The sequence below is a fragment of the Arachis ipaensis genome, chromosome B3 (assembly GCF_059453495.1).
Source record: "Arachis ipaensis isolate K30076 ecotype BB chromosome B3, ASM5945349v1, whole genome shotgun sequence".
Taxonomy (NCBI): Eukaryota; Viridiplantae; Streptophyta; class Magnoliopsida; order Fabales; family Fabaceae; genus Arachis; species Arachis ipaensis.
In genome coordinates this window covers 47886313-47907360 of record NC_142438.1, presented here as the reverse complement: position 1 = coordinate 47907360, position 21048 = coordinate 47886313, and the positions used below count along the sequence as shown (strand labels likewise).

The 21048-nt window shown below is 34.7% G+C and overlaps 1 protein-coding gene across 3 annotated transcripts; it reads right to left on the bottom strand.

The window, feature by feature from the left end:
* Positions 1 to 4472: 4472 nt before the first annotated feature.
* On the bottom strand, positions 4473 to 19865 carry LOC107630500 (myosin-17). Of its 3 annotated transcripts, XM_088509626.1 has the most exons (40): positions 19672 to 19865; positions 19454 to 19514; positions 18238 to 18366; positions 17735 to 17878; positions 17501 to 17646; positions 17274 to 17430; positions 17046 to 17104; positions 16419 to 16578; positions 16158 to 16307; positions 15937 to 16073; positions 15690 to 15836; positions 14500 to 14601; positions 14370 to 14427; positions 14185 to 14286; positions 13885 to 13922; positions 13569 to 13695; positions 13293 to 13463; positions 12007 to 12138; positions 11782 to 11891; positions 11601 to 11661; positions 10890 to 11067; positions 10367 to 10572; positions 10097 to 10216; positions 9897 to 9995; positions 9592 to 9813; positions 8967 to 9106; positions 8222 to 8339; positions 8103 to 8153; positions 7916 to 7993; positions 7620 to 7790; positions 7358 to 7513; positions 7057 to 7260; positions 6183 to 6320; positions 6030 to 6100; positions 5826 to 5925; positions 5692 to 5748; positions 5529 to 5585; positions 5358 to 5438; positions 5123 to 5205; positions 4473 to 5029 (listed from the first exon to the last, which is right to left on the bottom strand). In XM_088509626.1, the coding sequence occupies exons 2-40, from the start codon at positions 19454 to 19456 to the stop codon at positions 4906 to 4908; spliced, it is 4587 nt and encodes a 1528-aa protein (XP_088365752.1). In that variant the 5' UTR covers positions 19457 to 19514; positions 19672 to 19865; the 3' UTR covers positions 4473 to 4905. The 3 variants fall into 3 exon arrangements, 2 of the variants coding, with proteins under 2 accessions (XP_088365752.1, XP_016189132.1); XR_002359341.2 differs by having other exon boundaries at positions 5123 to 5222; positions 19454 to 19840; XM_016333646.3 differs by having other exon boundaries at positions 19454 to 19840.
* Between the last annotated feature and the right edge of the window lie 1183 nt (positions 19866 to 21048).

Sequence of the window (21048 nt, the reverse complement as noted above, 5' to 3'; positions counted from 1 at the left end):
CAGCTCCTAGCAATTGACAAAGTGAAGAGTTTGCGTTGCTCGAAGAGGAAGGCTTCACGGCACTGCAACAAAGAGCTTGCACCTTGTCAGAGAATGGTGAAAGTAGAGAACAACCCTGACGAACACGAACAGGGCTTCACGGTGTGCAGCTTCAATCCTCCAACAAATAAGCAAAATATGGTTTAAGAAAGTGAAGGGATTATGGAATATTATAATTTGGATAGGGGTATTTTTGATATTGCACAGTTTAAGTGAGATTTAGGTGAGAATTGATTTTTAAATTAGACCAAAATAGGTCTGATTTGTAAATGAGAGTAAAATGAGAATTGGAATTCTCACCGGAATTCAACTTCATGTTTTTTTTCTATTCCAAAGCAAGGAATAGAATTCAATTTATCTATGATTTCAAATCAGATGCATTCCAAACAGGCTGGCAGGGAGTCTAACAATTCTGTCATCATGCACCTCCACCCTATCCTTCGTTCTCCGTGTCTCCCTCCCCTTCACATTGAAAAAGCCCACTTCCACCACCTTGCGAATCCCTCTTCCCAGCTTCTTGGCAACCTCCAGAGTTTTGAAGTTCTCTTGGAGGCCCCAAAATTGCACCCATACCGAGATGCTATTGAATTCGTGGTCTTCCATCATTACTCCTTTTCTTCGGTGCCAAACATGCAAAGCATAATCCTTGAATAGCCATGGAGACCGCTTCTTGATCCTCATGACGTCCAAATTCTTATAAAAAAAAGGGAAATTGGTTATTTCCCTCAGATGGCTTTCAAAGCACCCCGCCATTGTCCCCACAGAGAATGATTTTGCTACAAATAGTTTGCCATCAGGCTATCGCACATGCAATGGCTCCCTTCCTTATGTCTTCTTTCTCCAACGAGATCAGCCCTTCCCTCTCTTTGTCACTCTCTATAGGATTTTCCTGCATTGTGCTTCTTGTGTTTACCATGCAAGGTATGAGAGACGTGGTAGAAAGACTAATCATAATTACAGTTCACCAAATTAATAATGAAGCGTTGATCTACACGACACAGACACTATTAAGAAAACAAAACCCTAGCAGAGCATTTTGACCTAAACGACAGATTGTTTTCTATCTAGTCTAAATTTTTCTCTTTTTTCATATTAAATATATATGAAGAACTCATTTTGACAATTATACCCATAGCTGCTTTGAAAATATGAGAGATGTATCTTGAATTTGTTATGAATTTCAATCATTTTATTTTAGAGATAAATACCAAATTGATATCCGAAAGATTCTGACACTGACAAAATGATACCTAATCTTTGTTATTGACAAAATGCTCCCCGAAAAATTTTAAAATTTGACAAAAGTGACAATCGTTAATTGAGTTACTGGAGTTAAGGTTTAGGAGGTGACGTGTCAACGAAAACCCTAATCCAAAACCCCCTTTAAAGGCCAAAATCCACTTCCATCCTCATTCTTTCACCCAAACTCAATCAATCCCTTTCTCAAAAATCAAAACTTGCTCCTTATTATGTTGTTATTATTTCCTGTTATCTCCCTAATTCTGAAAAGTTTCAGAAAACCATGGAAATATGGAATCCATGTTCTTTCAAATTCCTTATCTTAATAACACCAACATTAACACCTTAACAACTCCTTCGAACGAATGTATACAATCATGCAAAGATCTCAACTTTACCCCTCAACTCTCTGATGGAACCACCGCTGATTTCTCCACAGTGATTCCCAACCCTGCCCTCAAATCTGTCATCCTTGGCCACGCAGAAAGTTCTGCTTGGAATTCTAATAAGGATTCATAGCAGTGGTAATAACAATTATCAGATCCAAAGTCTAAAGAATCAAAATCAAAACCAAAACAAGCAAGTGAAGAACCAGAAGCTCTCGTTCCAAAGGTATCATCCTACTCATCCAGAGTCCGATTGCTCAGATCTCGGCCGAGGATGTAGCAACAGAAAGAGATAGAGATGAACCTAAAGGGACCGAAGGAAAGGAAAGCAGAATGAGTGACGAAGGGAAAAGGAAAAGGAAATTGCTGGGAATATGCAGTGAGGGAATTAAGGAAGAAGAAGAGAAAAAAGAAAACTAGGATTTTTAGAAAATCGAAATTGGGATGTTTTTTAAATTGTAAAAATTGAAAATAAGTAATTTTTGTAATTATGATAATTGTTAACTGACACATTACTCCTAAACCTTAACTCCAGGTAACTTAATTGTAATTGAAAGTTAGTCACTTTTTGCCAAATTTTAAAATCTTTCCAGAATCATTTTGTCAATAACAAAAAGTACCAATTTATCAGCGTTAGAATCTTTCGGATAAGCATTTGATATTTTTCTCTTTATTTTATAGTTGTCAAAGTGAATCGTTTACGTGGCATTTTCTCGTACCGTCTTCTGCTGATCGACAATCAACTTTAGGTTATAAAAATATATGCTAACCTTTCATAAAGCTTAGAAAACACTCGACTCGATACTCTGTATTTCATCAAAATGTAACATTAATCTCCTATCTTTTGTGAAATGTGGCTTTGTAAAGAATATAATAGATAAAAATTAGTGCAAAACATGACAAATTAAATGGTGCTGAGAATGAGGAACCAAATTGAATCTTTAGATGATATGACGGAAGGGATGAGAAGATGTGAGGGTGTTCAAAGTTTCTGGTCTCTTTTCTCTCTAATCAAGTGGGACACTGAAACGTATCCTATATACTTCATAGCAATCTATTCTCATTCTACTATGTGTACGTATCTACTAACCAACTTCTAGTTTCTAACAAAAATCCCGTCCAAAGCTGCAATGTGACGAACTTGTCAGCTCGGGCACTAACTAAATAACTAGCCACTTTCATCTATTGTAACCATAGAACGATCATTCTAACAAGCCAATAATGTGATACCCCCGTCTCAAGCTTGAATCAGATACATCCATTCACCATTCCCAGTTTGCTATGACACTTCTAAAACATACTTGGGGCCATGGGCCAATGCTTTGGTTAGCATGTCTGTGGTTTGATTAACCATTGAAACTGGCAAAAGCTTTCTGACCTACTCTTGCCATTTATCCCTCACTTATGTGGCAGTCCATCTCTCTGTGTTTGTTCTTTCGTACAAAACTGGATTGGCGGCAATATGTAGTGTAGACTGGCTGTCACAGTATATAGTAGTCGGCTTCTCCAGCTTGATGCTTACTTCTTGCAGAATATGGATGATCCATTGAGCTTCTCTTATAACTGATGCCTTTTATTATGCTTTACACGCTGAGCTTGCTACAATGTTTTGTTTCTTACTCCAAGAAACAACTGAGGCTCCTAAGAAGAAAAAATAGCATGATAAAGACCTTATATTATTTGGGCATATTTCCCAATCACTATCTGAAAAACCAGTTGGCTCTAAATCTGTTTGGGTCTTTGAGATGAAAATATCAATCCAAGAGCCAGTGCCCCTTTGAGGTACCTTAACAGTTTAATTGCAGCTCTAAAATGCTTGTTTGTGGAATGAGTTATGCTACGTGTACACAAAAATCAGCCACTAAAGTCAGCCACTAGTGTAAAATACATGTTGGAATACAAATACACATTGATTTTGGTGTACAAATAGCAATTTTGTTGTGGAATAGGCAATGAATTGACTTAATCTTCTAACTGTATATCCAATATTAGGTCTAGTATTGGTCAAATACAAGAGTCTTCCAACCTTCTATCTTCAAATGTTGAGCATAAAGAAGTCCTGAATTCTTTTAATGCTGAGTTGTGTAATCCATTGGAGTTGGTACTGATTTTACTTCAAGTAATCCATACTCCTTAAGTAGATAGAGGCAATACTTTAACACCATTCCCCTCTTTCTTCGAGCTACTTCTAAGCCTAAGAAAGCTTGCAAGTCACCTCTATTTTATATACTGCCTACGGAAAAACTCTATTCTCATTAATGTTTAAATATCTATAAACTAATGTCTAGCTTCTAACTGAAATGCCCTCCCAAAATTGCAACGCAACAAACTTTTCAGCTTAGCACTAACTGAAAAACTAATTACTTTCATCTATTCTAACCAGAGAACTACCATTCTAACTAGCCACTAATGACATTATCCTCACGTATAAATATCATTTAATCTTTCGAGATTAATGTAATTTCACAAAAAATAATAATAAAAAAATCCCATAATAGAATGAAGTGTAATTTTGGGATACTTACAGGTATTCATTGGTATTTACCGGAAGTAAAATTGCAAAGGGAGACTGACAAATGAGATAATTAGGTAAAGCATGAAGAAAAAAACTCACCAAGACATAAATACAGACAAACTATAAGTCACATGTGAAAATAGCAAAATTTGAAACTGAAAAGTGTGGTAGTCCGTAGTCCCCTGAATGTTGGTTCTCCAAAATCCTTCAACAAGATATATCATCTGTACAGTTCCAGAGTCAACTATGATTTAACTCGGCCATAAAAATAGTTAATAAAAAAAAATTGCACCTGTGCAGAACAAAAGTAATGATAAACAAAAATGCCCTCCAAAATTATTAGAGTAACTAGTTACACTCACTTATAACTTGAAATACCATCAAGAATCAGAAATTAGGCAGGTATCCCAGACCAGCCTCTACTTATGTAGCCATGTCACCTCAATTGTGACATGGCTTTCTCAAAAATAAAATAATAAAATAAAAAATAAACCTGCTGTTGATGAAACGTGCAGGTTTTTTTTTTTTTAAAAAAAAGAATCAACCCCGGCAACAAACCAATAATAGAAGCCAGGGTTGGTGAAATAAATATAATTTACACACAACAATGCTATATATATGTATGCACAAAAGTATCAGCACTCGCAACTTTTGTATAGTGCATTGTAGGACAACAGCCACTAGCTAGAGCACCAGAGGCAATAAGAATAACTGGCTTTTTGTATTTCACTTAGAGCGTGCCAGTAAGAACCCAAATCCCGAGTTATCACGGATCATTGGAGGTGGCTCCACATCTGCTACTTCTATTTGCTGCATTGATTTGGAAATGTCATCCACTGAAAATGGAATGCTGCATCCACGTATTCAATGGTTTGAGATAAAAGTTATTACCAATAATAAGAAGATAGGCAACGAAATGGTAAATTGTTGTTATATGTCATACCTGGAATCATCATCTAATAGGAAAGAACTGCTGACAGCATTGTTGGTGTCCTCAGACATGATGGCTCTCATGTTCGTAATAACCTGCATAACAAGGTGAGCTGCTCCGCATTGATATTTATCTCATTTAGTTGCGTTTCTAGTTTCTACTTAAGAATTGGGAAAAAGTTGTGCATTCAGCTAGAAATTAAAATGTTATAAACATGGCAGTCTCACTAAACTCAATCTTAACTTACTTCTGAAGACACACTATGTGTGCCGTATTTGTCGTCCCAGTACATAGTACTGATTCTGTATAACTGTTGTATACTGAGAACCTGCGAGACCAAAATATCATAAGTAGGAAGAGAATCGAATTGGGGTATATCAATTTACAGGTAGCTATAAATTGGAAAGAGGACACTCACTGGGCAGAGCTCCTTTGTTACTTCATTAAATGTCTTTTTGGGTTTCTGATGCAACACCTGAGATTAAAAATTGAATGGAAGATGAGAAATATTGATTTTTGTTTGTTTGTTTGTTTGTTTGTTTGTTTGAATCTGAATTCAAGATTCCGTAAAACTGACTTACTAGGAATCCGACAGCCTGCCCAATATGTTTCAGTTCCTCCCAGGCTGAGCCAACATACTGTGCATGACAAATTCAGGTTATGATATAAATATGGAATAGAAGGAATGGTCTCAAATGGTTTGATTGGTGCCCACCTCATCAGTGGCCTCAATACACCATCTCTCTAATTCACCCAATCCTGCCTTTACATACTCTCCATTGCTGAATGAACAACACTCACGACGCAACAAAAGACTGGCAGTGATCAAATTAAATACATCAAAATGTTAGCATTCTTGTTGCAGCAATTTGACATGTAATATGAAGATACACATACATATACAGTGGAGGGAGCTTACCTGTTGAATAATTGAACATTAATGAAAGAGAATATCTGAGTGAACACCTTACGGACCAAGAAAGGGGGCACCTATAAAGCCAAAACTTGATTAATTAAGATTTTACTCGGGCAATGAAACTGTGTAATTTAATCGTCAAGCTTTAGAACCCACATAATTTTCTTTCATTATCTTTAGAGCATTGTTTAAGCCGTTCACAATACTTTGCCAGTGAGCAATTAAAGCTTGTTGAGCAACTGCATTAGCACGTGCACGTCCTTTCACTAAACTTTGCCGTGAGGTCCTTGGAGCCTACAGTTGTTTTCATCATGATAAAAAGATAAATAAAAAACCTGGATAAGTTACTCAAATAATTGGAAATATTAGCCACATCTTTCACTACTTGCATTGCATGCATGTAACTAATACTTTAAGCATTATAAAATAAATTTTCGTTTTCAAGATATGCAAAGAAGTCAGTCTAGGATTGAATTTTCTCTTCTCATGTTTGGATTACCACTAAAAGTCAAATAACATGATATTCAATTGTCCACTTCATTTGATTTCATATTGCTACAAATAGTAACCAGAGAAGATGAAGATGAAGATGAAGATGATGATGATGATGATGATGAAGTATCACCCATATTTGTATGTATATATTTATTCACGTTTCACCCATATTTTTCTAGTAGAATAATAAATAATTAAAAAAAAAAATCAAACTTTCACAGCAGAAGTATCAAAGTTTTAGCATCTGAGTAAATAAACATTTTCAAAGTGGAATAATCAACCATTTCCATGATAAACAATCAGCCACTACTATTTTAGAATATTTATTGGTATTTTGATTATAAATATGAATTTAGCTTGGTTATATTGTTTATGAAGTTTGATTATATATATGTTAAACAAGTATGATCATATTGCTGATTATATGTGTGAATCTAGTTTTGATTATATCGTTAATGAAGTTTGATTATAAATGTAACAATAACTGACTGGTGGTTGTTTTCATGTTTCATATAAATTATTATTAACAATCTACCTGGATGCACAATCCAAGTAACGGCGATATCTCTTTTTTCAGATTGTCTCTTATCATTCCATATACTTTTTCCAGGAAAGCAGTGAGCTGTTGCTTAAACAGAAGTGCTGGATATTTTGCTTCCACTTGCTGCAAATCATCCAATCTGCCAACCCCTCTATTATTTTGAACTGACACGGCACTTTGGGGAGACGCTCTTAGCCCCTGTAATTGTGGAGGAGAAAAGAATAACAAAAAGAGAAAAGACGACAAAATATTCAGGCAAAAGTAGTTCCACAAAGGATATGCCGTTACTTCATACTTGAGACATTCTTCCGAACATAGAAGACGATGCCGTTCTCCGCCGTTGGGGTGTTAAGCTAGCTGCTCCACTTGCTTTGAGAGTGCATTGAAGTAGTGACAACAAAGTAGATGTATTAGACAACCAATATGCTATTATGTTATTATCATCCTGAGCCTTCAATAATGCAGAAGCTACTGTTAGTTAAATATTTCAAGTGTTTCCAGAAATAGATAGAAGTACTTGCAAAGGCACTGCATCATTCAAGAAATGAGCAAGCTACCTCAACAACTGAAGCAATTGATTGAATGATACGGTCAAAGACACTTGTTCGTTCAGCTTCAAATGATCTCCAGTGAAGAAGACATTTATATATAAGACAAGCAGCAACAGGTTTGCCCCTAGAAAATCCCAAATCTTGTGAGATACATTTGATCAACAGCTCCTGGTTTTCCTGAAAAAGAGTCAAATTTTAAGAAGTATGGAGACACAATGGAGAAAAGGACTGAAATTTGCAAAGATAATCTTATATAGATATCACATGTACATATTTTTAGTTGTATCTAGCTAGCCACTCACTTGCTGTTTCTCATTTAGATGTTTTTGTGGTTTTCCCTCAGATTCAGGTTCACGTATATTTGATACAAGAGTCAAATCCTGAAACACATGGAAAACATGTTACAAGTTACCAAAGAAAGAGAGAAGGACAAAAAGGAGAAGGAAAGAAGACAAAGATATATCCATCAAAGCAAACAGTTCATCTCACCGATCCAATTTTTCCACCACCATTTATGGCTTTCCCATTTTCTGGTGTCCTCTGCATATTGTGCACAAAAATATTAAATCTTCATATCGCAAGCAAAATGACATCATTTTGTTTCTTACTTGAATAATTGTTGTCTTTGATCTTGCAGATAGAGATTTTCCAGTTGGAGATGCAGCTAGAGCTTGCTGACGAAGCACTTGATTTTCTGATTCTGCATTCGAGATTTTGTCCTCCAACCTATATCATAGAGTGTGTTTTTGAAGAAAACTTAAATGCATGTATAAGACTACTCCTTGGAGGATTATTGTGAATGGAAAGAGCTAGAAGGGCATAATGCATCCAGACGCATACCAAGAAAGAAGTAGATAAAAGCAAAGATCTACAACAAACAAAATCCTAAACATGCTAGTAATAATTTTTAGAACAGTCACTCTTTGGAAAAATGAGATGCAGTTTGGCCATTGGAATTTCTAGAATTGAGAACTGATAACTATGAAATTGGACAGGGAATAATGATGAACCTTCATGGCACCAAAAATGTATACACCCCTAAAAGGCCAAAAGTAAATGGAAAGATGACTTCCCCTTTCTCTTATACTTTCTTAACTCCAGAGGCCAATGAATGATATTATCATGGAAGAAATGTGATGACATATGAAACCAGGCGCCAAGATGCTTATCTTGACCCAGCTAGACAATGGAAATCCATCTCCGAATTTTCAATGCAATTTATGGAAAGTATAGAATGGGAACTTTACACAACCAAATGGGCTTTTCTTCTCAGGAAGAAGTGTAAGCTGCAAGTAATTAGTAAAGAAGCAATAGTAACTATATAGAACTTTACACCTAAAGAATTTTACTAACCTTTGAATCATTTCTTGGAGTTGAACCACCTTGCCCTGGTAATCATCAACTTTCTTAACCAGCTCGACGTTTCTAGCTTCAGCTTCAGACTGAGCCTTTCTTGCCTCTTCTTTATCCTTCCTCTCCAATAGCAGTGATTCCTGTATGAAACGTGAAGAGATTAGATCAGGACACTGAATACATTCCCAGTCATTTCTGGCCAATATAATAAATTTTAAGGTTCCTAATATAAATCAGTGATAACAGCTTCTGTCCCTTTTCTCTAGCTCAAGAGTTTAAATCCATCGCATCCAAGCAAATAGAAACTAAGTGTAACAATAGAAGCTAGATGATTCCAATTTTAGTTGAATTCACCCATGGCAGGATGAACCATCTGACTATAATCAATAAATTTGGTGGGAGGTGAATGAGATCAAGGAATTCAGGAAAAACAAGACGATCAATCAGAAAAAGAAGTTAGCAGCATGGAGGAAAAGCAATTAACAATTGATAGATTGCTGGCTTTCTTAAAGAAAGCATCCATTTTCCTTTAAAAAAAGAAACTCATGAGGAACATTCTGGACACTCATGACAAGTAAAATGATAAGTATATAAAGTGTTAATTGCATAATCAAAGATTGGTTACCTTCAACTTACTGACTTCAGCTATCAAGGAATTCATCTTCAGAGTATCTTGAATTATAACAGGAGTCTCCTTAATAACTGGAGGCACTTCTTCAATGGCTTTCCGAGCTGCCTCACGCTCTTTGAGGACCATGGCATTTGCTTCTTCTACTTGAATTTGCATTGAACGCACAGCATCTTTTAACTTGGCAATGTCTTGTGCTTTTTCCTCCTCCAAATCAGTCTGTTATCAAATAAAACAAGATTGGCACGTTCTTATGGGTGACAAAAATCACAATTTCATATTATATCATATAATGTGGTTACCCTTAATCGCTTCTCAATTTGTAAACGCCATGTGAGTTCTTCAACACGCTTTTCTAGTTTGTTCTTTGCATCTTGAAGGGCCCCTGTTTCTCTTGCAGCCTAAATGAAGTTATGTAAATTGTTATTCACCACAGTAACATCTTGTAAAACAATGTATAGGACTAATCAACCACCATAAAAAACAAGAGCACAATTCAAACCATTTTAAGCTTTCTAAGTTCCCTCCTAGCAACCCTTCTTCTCCAACCACATTGGGTAACAATTGCTGCCTTTTGCAGTCCTTTATAGTAAGAATGTGCAATATGCCCTCTTAAATGAGCCTGAAGAGATTTTTCATCACCAGAAAAAAAAAAGGAAAAAAATGAAATGAGACTGAAGAGATATCGCAAGAGACCACTAAGGCAAGGACAAATAAAAAAGTTGCATGATAATTTTAGTCAATAAACAATGCGAAAGGTCAGCAAGAACACCTGGATAAGAATAGCAGCCTTAGTTTGCTTCCGAAATCTAAACTCCTTGCGAGCCTTCATAGCCCTTAAACCTGTCTGCAATGTGATTGCGGATGATCGGGCTGTTATGTAAGATTTCCTGGCAAGGAATCCTTTAAAGTTCTTCTCTATTTTCAAAGCTGCTGCGTTGCGACGCAACTGCTCATATAGCTTCCGAGACAATATACCTATTTGTTATTGAAAATAACCATGAGAATATATTGAAATAGAAGTATATTCATAATATTCATATAGATAAACCCATAGGTTGAAAGGAATATGCTTTAGGGAGAAAACCCAAATATTCAAATGCAGGATAACTTCTTGAAAGCCCAAAGAGAATATTCATGATGATTTGATGAAAGATGAAATATGAAATGTAGGTTCACCGAGTAAGAAAGAAGAATCAATTTTAAGAATAAAGGATTAAAGAACCTAACGACACTAAACACATTTACATAATTCACAACATTAATATTGTACATGCATGACAACTCAATGATACCTCGCAAATTAGATTGCAAACAAACTGCAGCTTGACGCAATTCAAAGAATTCCTTCCGTGCAACATGAGTTCTTATTTGTCTCTGAATGATTCTGGCTGCATTTCCAAGAACTTCTGCTCTTCTTGCATCCAACTCGGCCATTTGACCAGCTCTCAGGAAAACCTTGGTCTTGCCTATCTGTCAGACCACAGTAACTCTTGCGTGATTTTGGAGTTTACAAATCCATTTGCCTATATAAACTTCCTTGTGTTCACTAACTTACCAGATACAAAAATTAATCTTCAAGAAATAAGGATAACAAAAAAAAAAAAAATTCAAATAGAAATTCAAGTGCCATAAGAATAAAGTGAGAAATTATGGAGAAATATCCGAACCAAAACTTTCAATGAAGTAGATGACATAAGAACTGTTCTATCATGCAATTAACTTTATACATCTCTATCCAACCATCAATCCTGGACAAGTATACAACATGATATAGTGAAAAGTTATTCCAACAGGTTCCATAAGAATATCAAAACATTTGGGCACTCCAGATGCTGCAATATCATACCCATGCTCTGTTATCCAGAAAAGTTTTCCTGGGAACCCAAACTACCATGTATTGGTTATAGATCAATTCAATGATCGACATATATGTGAATATTATCATTTATTTAGCATAGTATAGCTTGGCTAAGAAACTCATTTTTCAAGTAGTAGTTAATTACCTGATAACCTTTCATACCCATTTTATCAAGGATCCTTTGACATGCAACCTTGTCATCAAAGCTGAAAAAGAAAAATTAGAAACAGAAAAATAAGACAAGTTTCTTGAAATACAATGTAGAAACCCATTTGCCAATTTGGAGATAGAAAAAAAAAAGAGAGAAACTAGGAGGTTTAATTTACTTTCCATCTAGAACTTCAGGGGCAAGAACACCAAATCGATTAAGAAACTCATAAAAGGTCCGTCTAGTAGGATATCCTGCACAGCTGATTCTAATAGCCTCGAGGACACCCTAAAGCAAATAACAAATAAACAATCACCAACTGTAAATGGCTGCCATTGAAGTTTCTCCTTGCATGTTAATTAAAAGGAAAGCTAATATTGACAAATATACACCATATACTCACACCACAGCGTAATTGTTGAATAATGTTCAGATTTTCAAAAATAGCAGGCTTGAGGACATTGTTTGGCTTCACACATCTGATATAGTGAGGTTCGGTTGAACTTAGGGTTTCCATCAATGACTGAAGTTGTAGCTGCACTTTTCAGAAACATGTGTCACTTGTCACAGAACATAAGAGCAAAATTTTCCAGATACTTACAACAGGGATGTCAAGGATTTTATTATCATGATTCAGATGAGGTTAACAATGGAATGCACACCTACCCTACATCATCATGGTTACTTTCTTTAATGAGGGAAACCAGAACTTTAAAAATAAAAATAAAAATACAGAGTTGACGGCATGTAGAATCAAAGTTTGATCTCAGTACGTGCTAATGAAACTTCAGACAACCAACAGAAATAAAATCCACCATCTAAGTTACAATCATGAATATCTTGGACTGGTAGTTAATATTGGAATATGATCTCTCAGTTCTCTGTCAGAATTGCAGTTATAGAAACTGAGTTGACTTAAAAGATTAAACTGTTAGGACTGCAATGACATGTTTATTTCATGATCATTGTTATAATAAGGAAGGGCCAACTGCATCTATGGAGGTCATGTGAAAATTAAATTAATACATTTTGCCAACATAAAAGCAAAAGATTGATAGTAAAATGCAATATTTGCTCAAGTTTCAAGTATTTGCTTAAAATCAAGCCAACGTACATACTTTAGGATATAGTTTTTTATTATGGCATCACTCCTGGTGTTTTACATAAATAACTTAGTGCATCTAGTCAAAGAGATTAAAATCCCCTTCATTGAGATGTTCTAGTGTCAACAATACTTGTGCTCATTTTAAGAAGATATCTTCTAATCCTTCTTTCTATGTTTTTCAACTAACTACGTAAGTTTTAATCTATTCTAGATGAACATGGCCGTGACACTGAACATAAGATCCCTATCTATTTATTCTTTCACCCTAATGCAAGGGAATCATAGTTCATATTTGATAAGTGTCTCAGGATAGAAATTACGAAGACAAGAAACAGAGACAAGAAAAAAAATCGAGTCTCCGTCCTTGTCTCTCTATTCCTAGTCTTTGGGTGAATGAAAAATTGGGCAAACATTGTCTCATGACAAACACATTTTGCTTATTTCTCTATCTGTGTCCTTCTACAACAATTACCAAATGTGGGAATAGAGTTTCTCCAAAAGTAAGCGGCAAATGCTGAAATAAGTTAAACTTTACTTGCTTCAAGAAAGATCTCAAAAAAAGGAAGTAACAAGTAAAACAATACCTTAAAGCGAGACCCAATTGAGGAGAACTTGGATGATTTTGAAGACTCCTGTGAAGAAGGGGGGAATAGACCTGCCACAAATGAGCATCTTGAGGCTGTCAGCAGATCCTGATGTTCTGCAACCACATAATCCTTGTTTTTGTCAAGAAACATATCAGCCAGATATGTCACCTGGAAAATAAAAATAGAAGTAAAAAATTTGGAGAAAAAATGTTGAACCAAAAGTTACAACTACATGTCACAAAGTTTATCAAGAAAAAGGACAAGCTTACATACCTCTCCTGCATAATGAGATATGGTAAAACTAGTCCTTGAAAGTTTTGGTTTGATAAAACGCTTGTTTTTGTTGAATGTCTGGTACAACTTCTGAGCAAATGTTTCATGTGTGGACTTAGGGAACATACTGTGTCAAAGCCAAACTGATATGAGTCCAACAAAACTACAATGTCCAGGCAATACCTGATGCATGTTCCCTACATATCCTAGTGACAACAAATTGGGAATAGCACTAAAGTATAAAACTAAGATACTAAATGAAGTGAGTACAGAAAGTATATTTAGAAAACCAAAGATATTACTATCAGCCACATACCAGGCCTCATCGAGGAGTGCAATTATTCCTCCAGGTTTCTGCAAAGATTAAAAAACGCAAGCATCATTGCATGAACTTCCTGTGAGGGAGTAACACAGATGGTATTTACGTGAAGTATGCCATTGAGGAAAAATTACAGAAACACTTATGTAATATTTGATATGCCATGAATTTACAATATATTTTTTTTTCAAAAAAATACATTATTACTATATGTTAACTGGTAATAAACAAACTACATACTTCAAACAGTATAAAAGAAAATAACAGTGCAGTAAGCAGTGGTAAAATGTAAAATACCTTCTCAATTAGATCCAAAACATCTTGGTTGTCAACAAACTCTATGTAGCTCCAGTCAATCTCTTCCTTGCTGTATTCTTCTTGTTCCATTTTAAAGACATGCTGCAACATTAAGTCAGGGGGAGATATATCGAGAGAAGGAATGAATTGCATTGCATAACATAATAGGTTTGAGAATGCCAAACCTGATTAAAATGTTGTTGCAGCTTTTCATTAGTAAAATTGATACAGAACTGCTCAAAACTTCAAGGGAACAAACTTATCAGATGCAAGACCATATACAAACAATATACGCCCAGATGAAAGCTAGCTTACCTATTGAACTTAAAACTTTCAAACCCATAGATATCAAGAACTCCAATGATAGACTTTGAAATTGGATCTTGCCCAATTGAATTATTAATCTTCTCCACAAGCCTAAAAACAACAGTGAGAAGTCAAATAAGAATCTAGAAGTGAAATTTAGAGAAGCCATTGATTTTTTTTGTTTAATAAAATACAAAGATAGTATTGATCCATTCACATAACCTTATGTTCCTCATGAACAACCAATAACAAAAAAGTTCAATGAGCTATTGCGAGTTTATTCCAACAATTAGAAAAATTATTTCATTCTTTTACGTTACACTTGTATCTAATCAGCCATATTCATAATAGATAAACAAATTTAAAATGAGAGTGCATTCGGATAAAGAATTTAAAGGAGGGAATGTATTTATTAAGAGTATTTTAAATCCTTTAACAGGATATCATTTGTTTAGATGTTGATAAAAAGAATTTTACAAATCCCAAGCATTTTTATGAGGTATTTTGCTTAGTTCAAAACAAAGAACTTAAGGCACCCTCATAAGAGAGGGAATTCTCAAAATTTTTATTTTGTTTATCTTCTCTTCCTTTAAAATTTGATTGGTTGTAAGAAGGAGATAATTGTTCTGAAACTTGCCACATGTATATCCCATTTCACATTTTCTTGTTGCACATACAAACAAGATATTTTAAAAGGGTGATTCTAGTATGTCTATGCTATAATGGCTATAATGTTTCAAAAAGTGTTGCTAAAATTAAAGTAACATTTGTTATTATTTAGCAGCACTTTTTAAAAAGTGTTGCTAAAAAAAAAGTGTTACCAAAATGGAAAAAAAATGTGACTTTAATTTTTTAAAATACTTGCATAGTCACTATAGCCATCATAAACATATGCATACTAGAATTCACCATTTTAAAATTGCATGTAATTGAATTATGACAATTTAACTACATAATATTTTAAATTCTTCAAAATTTTAAATACTCTATTCAAACACATTCAGGAAAATTTAGTCCTTATGCAAGAAAAGAACTGTTTAATGACTGTAAAATGTAATGACTTGAGTTATAGCTAATTGTAGTAGTTCTCTTACATTAAATAATTAAAAAAAATTCCCTATTTCTTGCACACAGAGACTGGATCTATATGAGACTACATTGCACACAGACAAATAGAAACAGTCTTCACAGTTCATTACCAATCAAACAAACGAGAATAAATGGTTTTAGCTAATGCATCCCTGCTACCAACAGCTGCAACAGGATCCAGGGTTCTCGTAATGACTTCCTCGGGTGTTATCATGACACGCTTGATCAGTGCATCCTCCAAGCTCTTAGCATCACACCTACAATAATTATATATGTTAAACTGTCCAGAATATATCAATGAGTCCACAGTACATAAATGAATATAAAATTCACAAAATTAGTATATTGGAGGCGTACTGGAGAAGTTCGGCAGTTGTAATAAGATGGAACCTAGACTTCTCATCTTTGATGACAGACGAATCAATCTCCTCTCCTTTTGAAAATTCAACATTTCCAAGGTGCAGTATTGCTGCAACAACCCTAAAAATTGCCTCCTGAAACATATAGCTAACATCAATAAATCAACCTCCAATGGAAATTTTTCATTGCATTAACAAAAATGGTTCAAGAGGACTAACTTGCTCTTCCTCACTGATTCCAACAACATCCATTGCCCTACGAGTTGCAATATACTCATTGGTATCATCAACTCCATCCAGTTCATAGCATTTGGATTGATTTAAGTAATGGAATGAACTAGGATTTCCCAACTTATACTTCTCTTTTACCTACAAAAAAAGAGTTAAATCACTAAATAGGACTCCTAAAAAGATATGATCCAATCACTGGGGAAAACGCAAAAGGGTGCATGTTTCAACATCAAGCAAGAGGATTTTAACCTCAGTTGGAGCTGCACAAAGAAGATAAAAGCAATGGTAGTTTCTCTCAGGATCTGAGATTTGACAAACACGGGACCTTTCGAGCAAGTAAGTTCTTATAGCTGCACCAGATATCCTTCCCTTGTTGTCAAATTGGATCTCAACAAATTTACCAAAACGACTGCATGTCAATATCAGGGCTGTTATATAGAATATGATTTATGAACAAGAAAAAATATATAATCCACTTTTACTTATATTATTATATTTCACATGGTTTCCAAACAGGGCAAGGTAAGGATGCCTATTTCACCCACATAATAGGTCAAAACCTTCCCTGCACACAGCACATTGTGGGAGCTAAAGCATGAGGCTGCCTGCCCTATGCAACTGTATAGTATTGTGCAACATAATACTAACAAGCAGAACCCTAAATTCTAATATAAACTACTGATGAACTTATCCGAACCATCTTATTCGCCTACCATTAGTGACCATGGTTTGAACAGAGTAAAAAATTATGAAAAATATACAATGTCTCTTCACTTGTTAAAGTAAAACAATCAGAATCACCTCCCATAAATTCTTTTTTTTTTTTTTTTTGACATAGTTTATTTGAAAATACCACAGAGTGTTAAATAGTCTCACCTTGAATTATTGTTCCTAACTGTTTTTGCATTGCCAAATGCTTCAAGAACTGGATTAGACTGCCAGTAAACAAAATACAGAAACAAAAGTAATGAAACAGTTTCCATGCTTACAAGAATCCCTATATAATTAATAAAGTTTGCAAGAAGGAAATATTAATTCAGGTTGAACATCCTGAGAGACATGCAAAAGATGGAATATCAGAGAAAAATTGAGGCTTCATCATACTTCTAGAACTTGTTGTTCAACTGTACGCCCTTCTACTCCAGAACGGCCCCCAAGGTAAGCAAGATATCGCATAAGCATCTTTGTTGTCTCTGTCTTACCAGCGCCACTCTCACCACTAACCAGGATTGAGTTACTTTTTCCTTCATTGATCATCGCCCTAACAAATTTAAACATGAAATAAGTAAACCATGTAACAGAAAGCCAATGACACAAGCATCTTTAGTTACCTGTATGCAACTTCTGCAACTGCAAAAACATGGGGACTCAACTCTCCAAATGTAGCACCTTTATATTGTTCCATCATATGTGTATCATATAGATGCGGTAACCTTTGAAATGGGTTCACCGCAATCAAGATATTGCCAGTATAAGTCTACAACAATGTTAGAGGAGAAGCAGGTTGGTTGGTTATACAAACTATTTCAGCACTAAACAGAATAATGGAAATATGTGTATCTTACATAGATTTCATTGAGTTCGTATCTGGTTGCCAAGTTATGTAGAACTCCTGGCTCATGCAAGTATGAGAGTTTTGTCATGTCATCTACACCTCCAGGAGGAGCTTCATTATCCTTGGGAAAAACCTTGGAGATAGTTTTGACAGCCTGAAACCAGATTTTCGGCATTTTAAATTATCATTGAAAGCCGTATGCTGATTTCTCTATTTACAGGGTTAAACAACAAAAACATAGTCATATTAATTATATACGGATAAGTTAGGATTTCTGTAACTAAAGAAATAAAGTAAATAGCCAAGGCACAATTGATTAGATGATATAGCAAATGAGACATTTAAGCAATTCAAGAAAGCCCTTGCCTAAAACACAAATCCTGAAAGTGATCTAACCCAGCCAGATTAGTACTGAATATAAAGATACAATAACATAAAAACAGTATATAAAATTATAAAGTAAAAAATCTGCTGGACAATTTTCACACACCGAGTATAGGTGATTTGACTAACCGTTTTCCCATTTGTCAAGCGAACATGCACTTCTTCGCCACTGATCTTAGAAACTTCTCCATCAATCCATGCTTCTGTGGGATCTTCAACCCAGACATGAGACCCTACAATGATGTTCACTGATGCAGACTGCAACAGCAAACACATTAGACACTGCAAGCGGATATATAAATCAAGAGAACCAGTGCTGCCATTCCACAGCATCAACCAGTAGAAACATACTAATTTCAAAAGAATTAGATACAAGCTATAAATTAGATATTGAAAAATTTAAAACATTATATAATAATATAATATTATTTCCTGTTAAGCTTAATATTCCTAGAAGACCTACATAAATTTGTATGGATTAAGTAGTTGTCTAATCCTGGGCACTGGGGGGCAAGGATGATAAAATCCAATATTGCCCTCTGAGTCCTAGATAACCTTGATATTTCATAAGTGATTAGGATTTCATTCTAACATGAACTAGCTTTTAAAATTTAGTCTGACTGGAATATAAGATATAAAATTTATTGCCCACCTTTATGGCTTTATACGTGTAACTTTCAGGAAAATTGAAACTGCATCTTGATCATCAAATTATATCCATATCACACATGAAACACTAGTTCATTTCAAATGGTTACTTCTTGTTGGTGAAATTGTTAATATAACTTGTTTACTCTAAGTTTTAGTTTCCCTCCAACGCCAACGACTTCATTTGGATTAGTAGGATTAGGTGGAAAAGTCTAAGCTCAGGTTTCGAACTCTCAATTCTATTTCGAATTACTAATCTTTCTAACAATACTCAACTATATACAAAAAGTACCATCTCTCATATCTATATGTATTCACCAGTCACTACAATCTAACATCGCACACGATCATCGATCACTTAGCAATGCAAATATATCCAATTATCCAGTATCACAATTTTCCTTCATTTCTTCAATTAAAAATAAAGTTCAAAAATTCGCCGGAAACACGCGAATGTCGAAGCATCTAGTTATGAAACAGAATCACACACACATCCCAAGCTCACACATATAATAATAATAATAATAATAATAATAATAATAATAATAATAATAATAATAATAATAAAAAGAACAGTTCAAAATTAAATATAATCTGCGGGTCCAAGATTTTCAACGCCGCAGCTCCAATAGTCAAAGCAAATTCAACAACCAATCAAAATATTCGGCACGTGATCAGAAGAAAAAAGACGAGTTACCATGGCGATAAACGCGGAGCGATCTTCCGAGTCAACTCATCCGAGGCCGAACCGAATCCAGCTGAGAAACGGAACTCGGCGAGTCAGATCGGAGAAGTGAAGGGAATCGAATTGAGAGAGAAGGAGAAGAAGGTGAAAATTTTGAAGCGGTGGAACTAGACGATAACAATAACGAGTAAATAATAATATAATTAATAATTAATCAGAGGGATATAAACCAAGGTTATAGAAAGAGAAAGGGTATCAGAGAGAGTCTAGTTTTTATGTCAGTTTTTTAATTCGGTCATAATTTGGTCACTGGAACACACTCGCAAAAGTTTCAAGACTTCAAGCTTCTGCAGCCTCTGTTTTGTTGCTGCCGCTGCGTCTTTCTCCTTTGCTATCTTTATAATTTTTTAATTTTAAATCATTAGTTATTTAATTATTTTATTTTGAAAACAAAAAAATTACTTGCGTCGAAAATCAATTTGTTGTGATTGTGAGATGGCATGGGCTGGGCATTTAATGACATGCAAAATGAAAATACACAAAATAATAAACAGCGAAATTGTGGTTGTCTTGTTTTATAGTGGTTGATTTTTTTACATTTGAGATGTTGATTAATTTAAATATTTATTTATTAAGGAATAATGAGTAGCCAGTAAATTATAACTTAAATGGTATAATCTTTCTATATTCAATTAAAAAATTGTGAGTTTGAATTTTTTATTTTTGATAAAAAAAAAAATAGTGAGTTAGTGATGTATTCATTTATAGGAAGAGGGAAAAAATGTATTTTATAATATAAGTATTTGAAGTCACAATTTTGTAACTCTGACAAGAAAAAGGTCTCAGTCTTGGTCTTAGAGAACGAAAAAGTACGACAAAACCATGTCATAACTCACTAACACAAGGTTTACAAAGACACGTAGCAAACCAGCAGCTCATCGTGAAATTGTAACGTAATTTCAAATTGTGCACAGATTACATCACATGAATTAAGAAAAGGAGGTCAAAATTGAGGCTAATTTTTTTATATTGAAATATTATCGGTAATTTTCGTTAATTTTATTATGTTTTAGTATAATTTATAATATGGAAAATATATAGTGTTATTTGAGAGAGGGTGAAATTAGTTAGGATGATGAGTAAGCCGTATTAGTAGAATTAGTTAGTTTAGTGATGCTAATATGGCACACTTAGGTAGCGTTTGTTTTGAGGTACTGAGACAGAAATTGAGAGACTGAGATTCAGTATCGTATTTGTTAGTTCAGAGACTGGTACTAAAATTTCTGTCTCTGTCTCTAAAATTTCAGTATTTCAGTACCTCCAAAAAGTAGGGACACAGGGGACTGAAATTTTTAGAGATGGAGACTGAAACTTTAATAACATTTTATACCTAAAATACTTTCATTTCAATTAATTAATTCCAATTTTACCCTTTGTGCAAATTAAATTAGAGTTTCATTCTTGTTTCAATTCCTGTCTCCCATTTTGCACCAAACAGAATACTGAGATTTATTTCAATCCCTGTCTCTTAGTCTCTGTCTCTCAGTCTCAGTCTTTCCGTCTCTGTCTTTCCACCAAACGCTACCTTAGTTATGAGGTTGTTATGC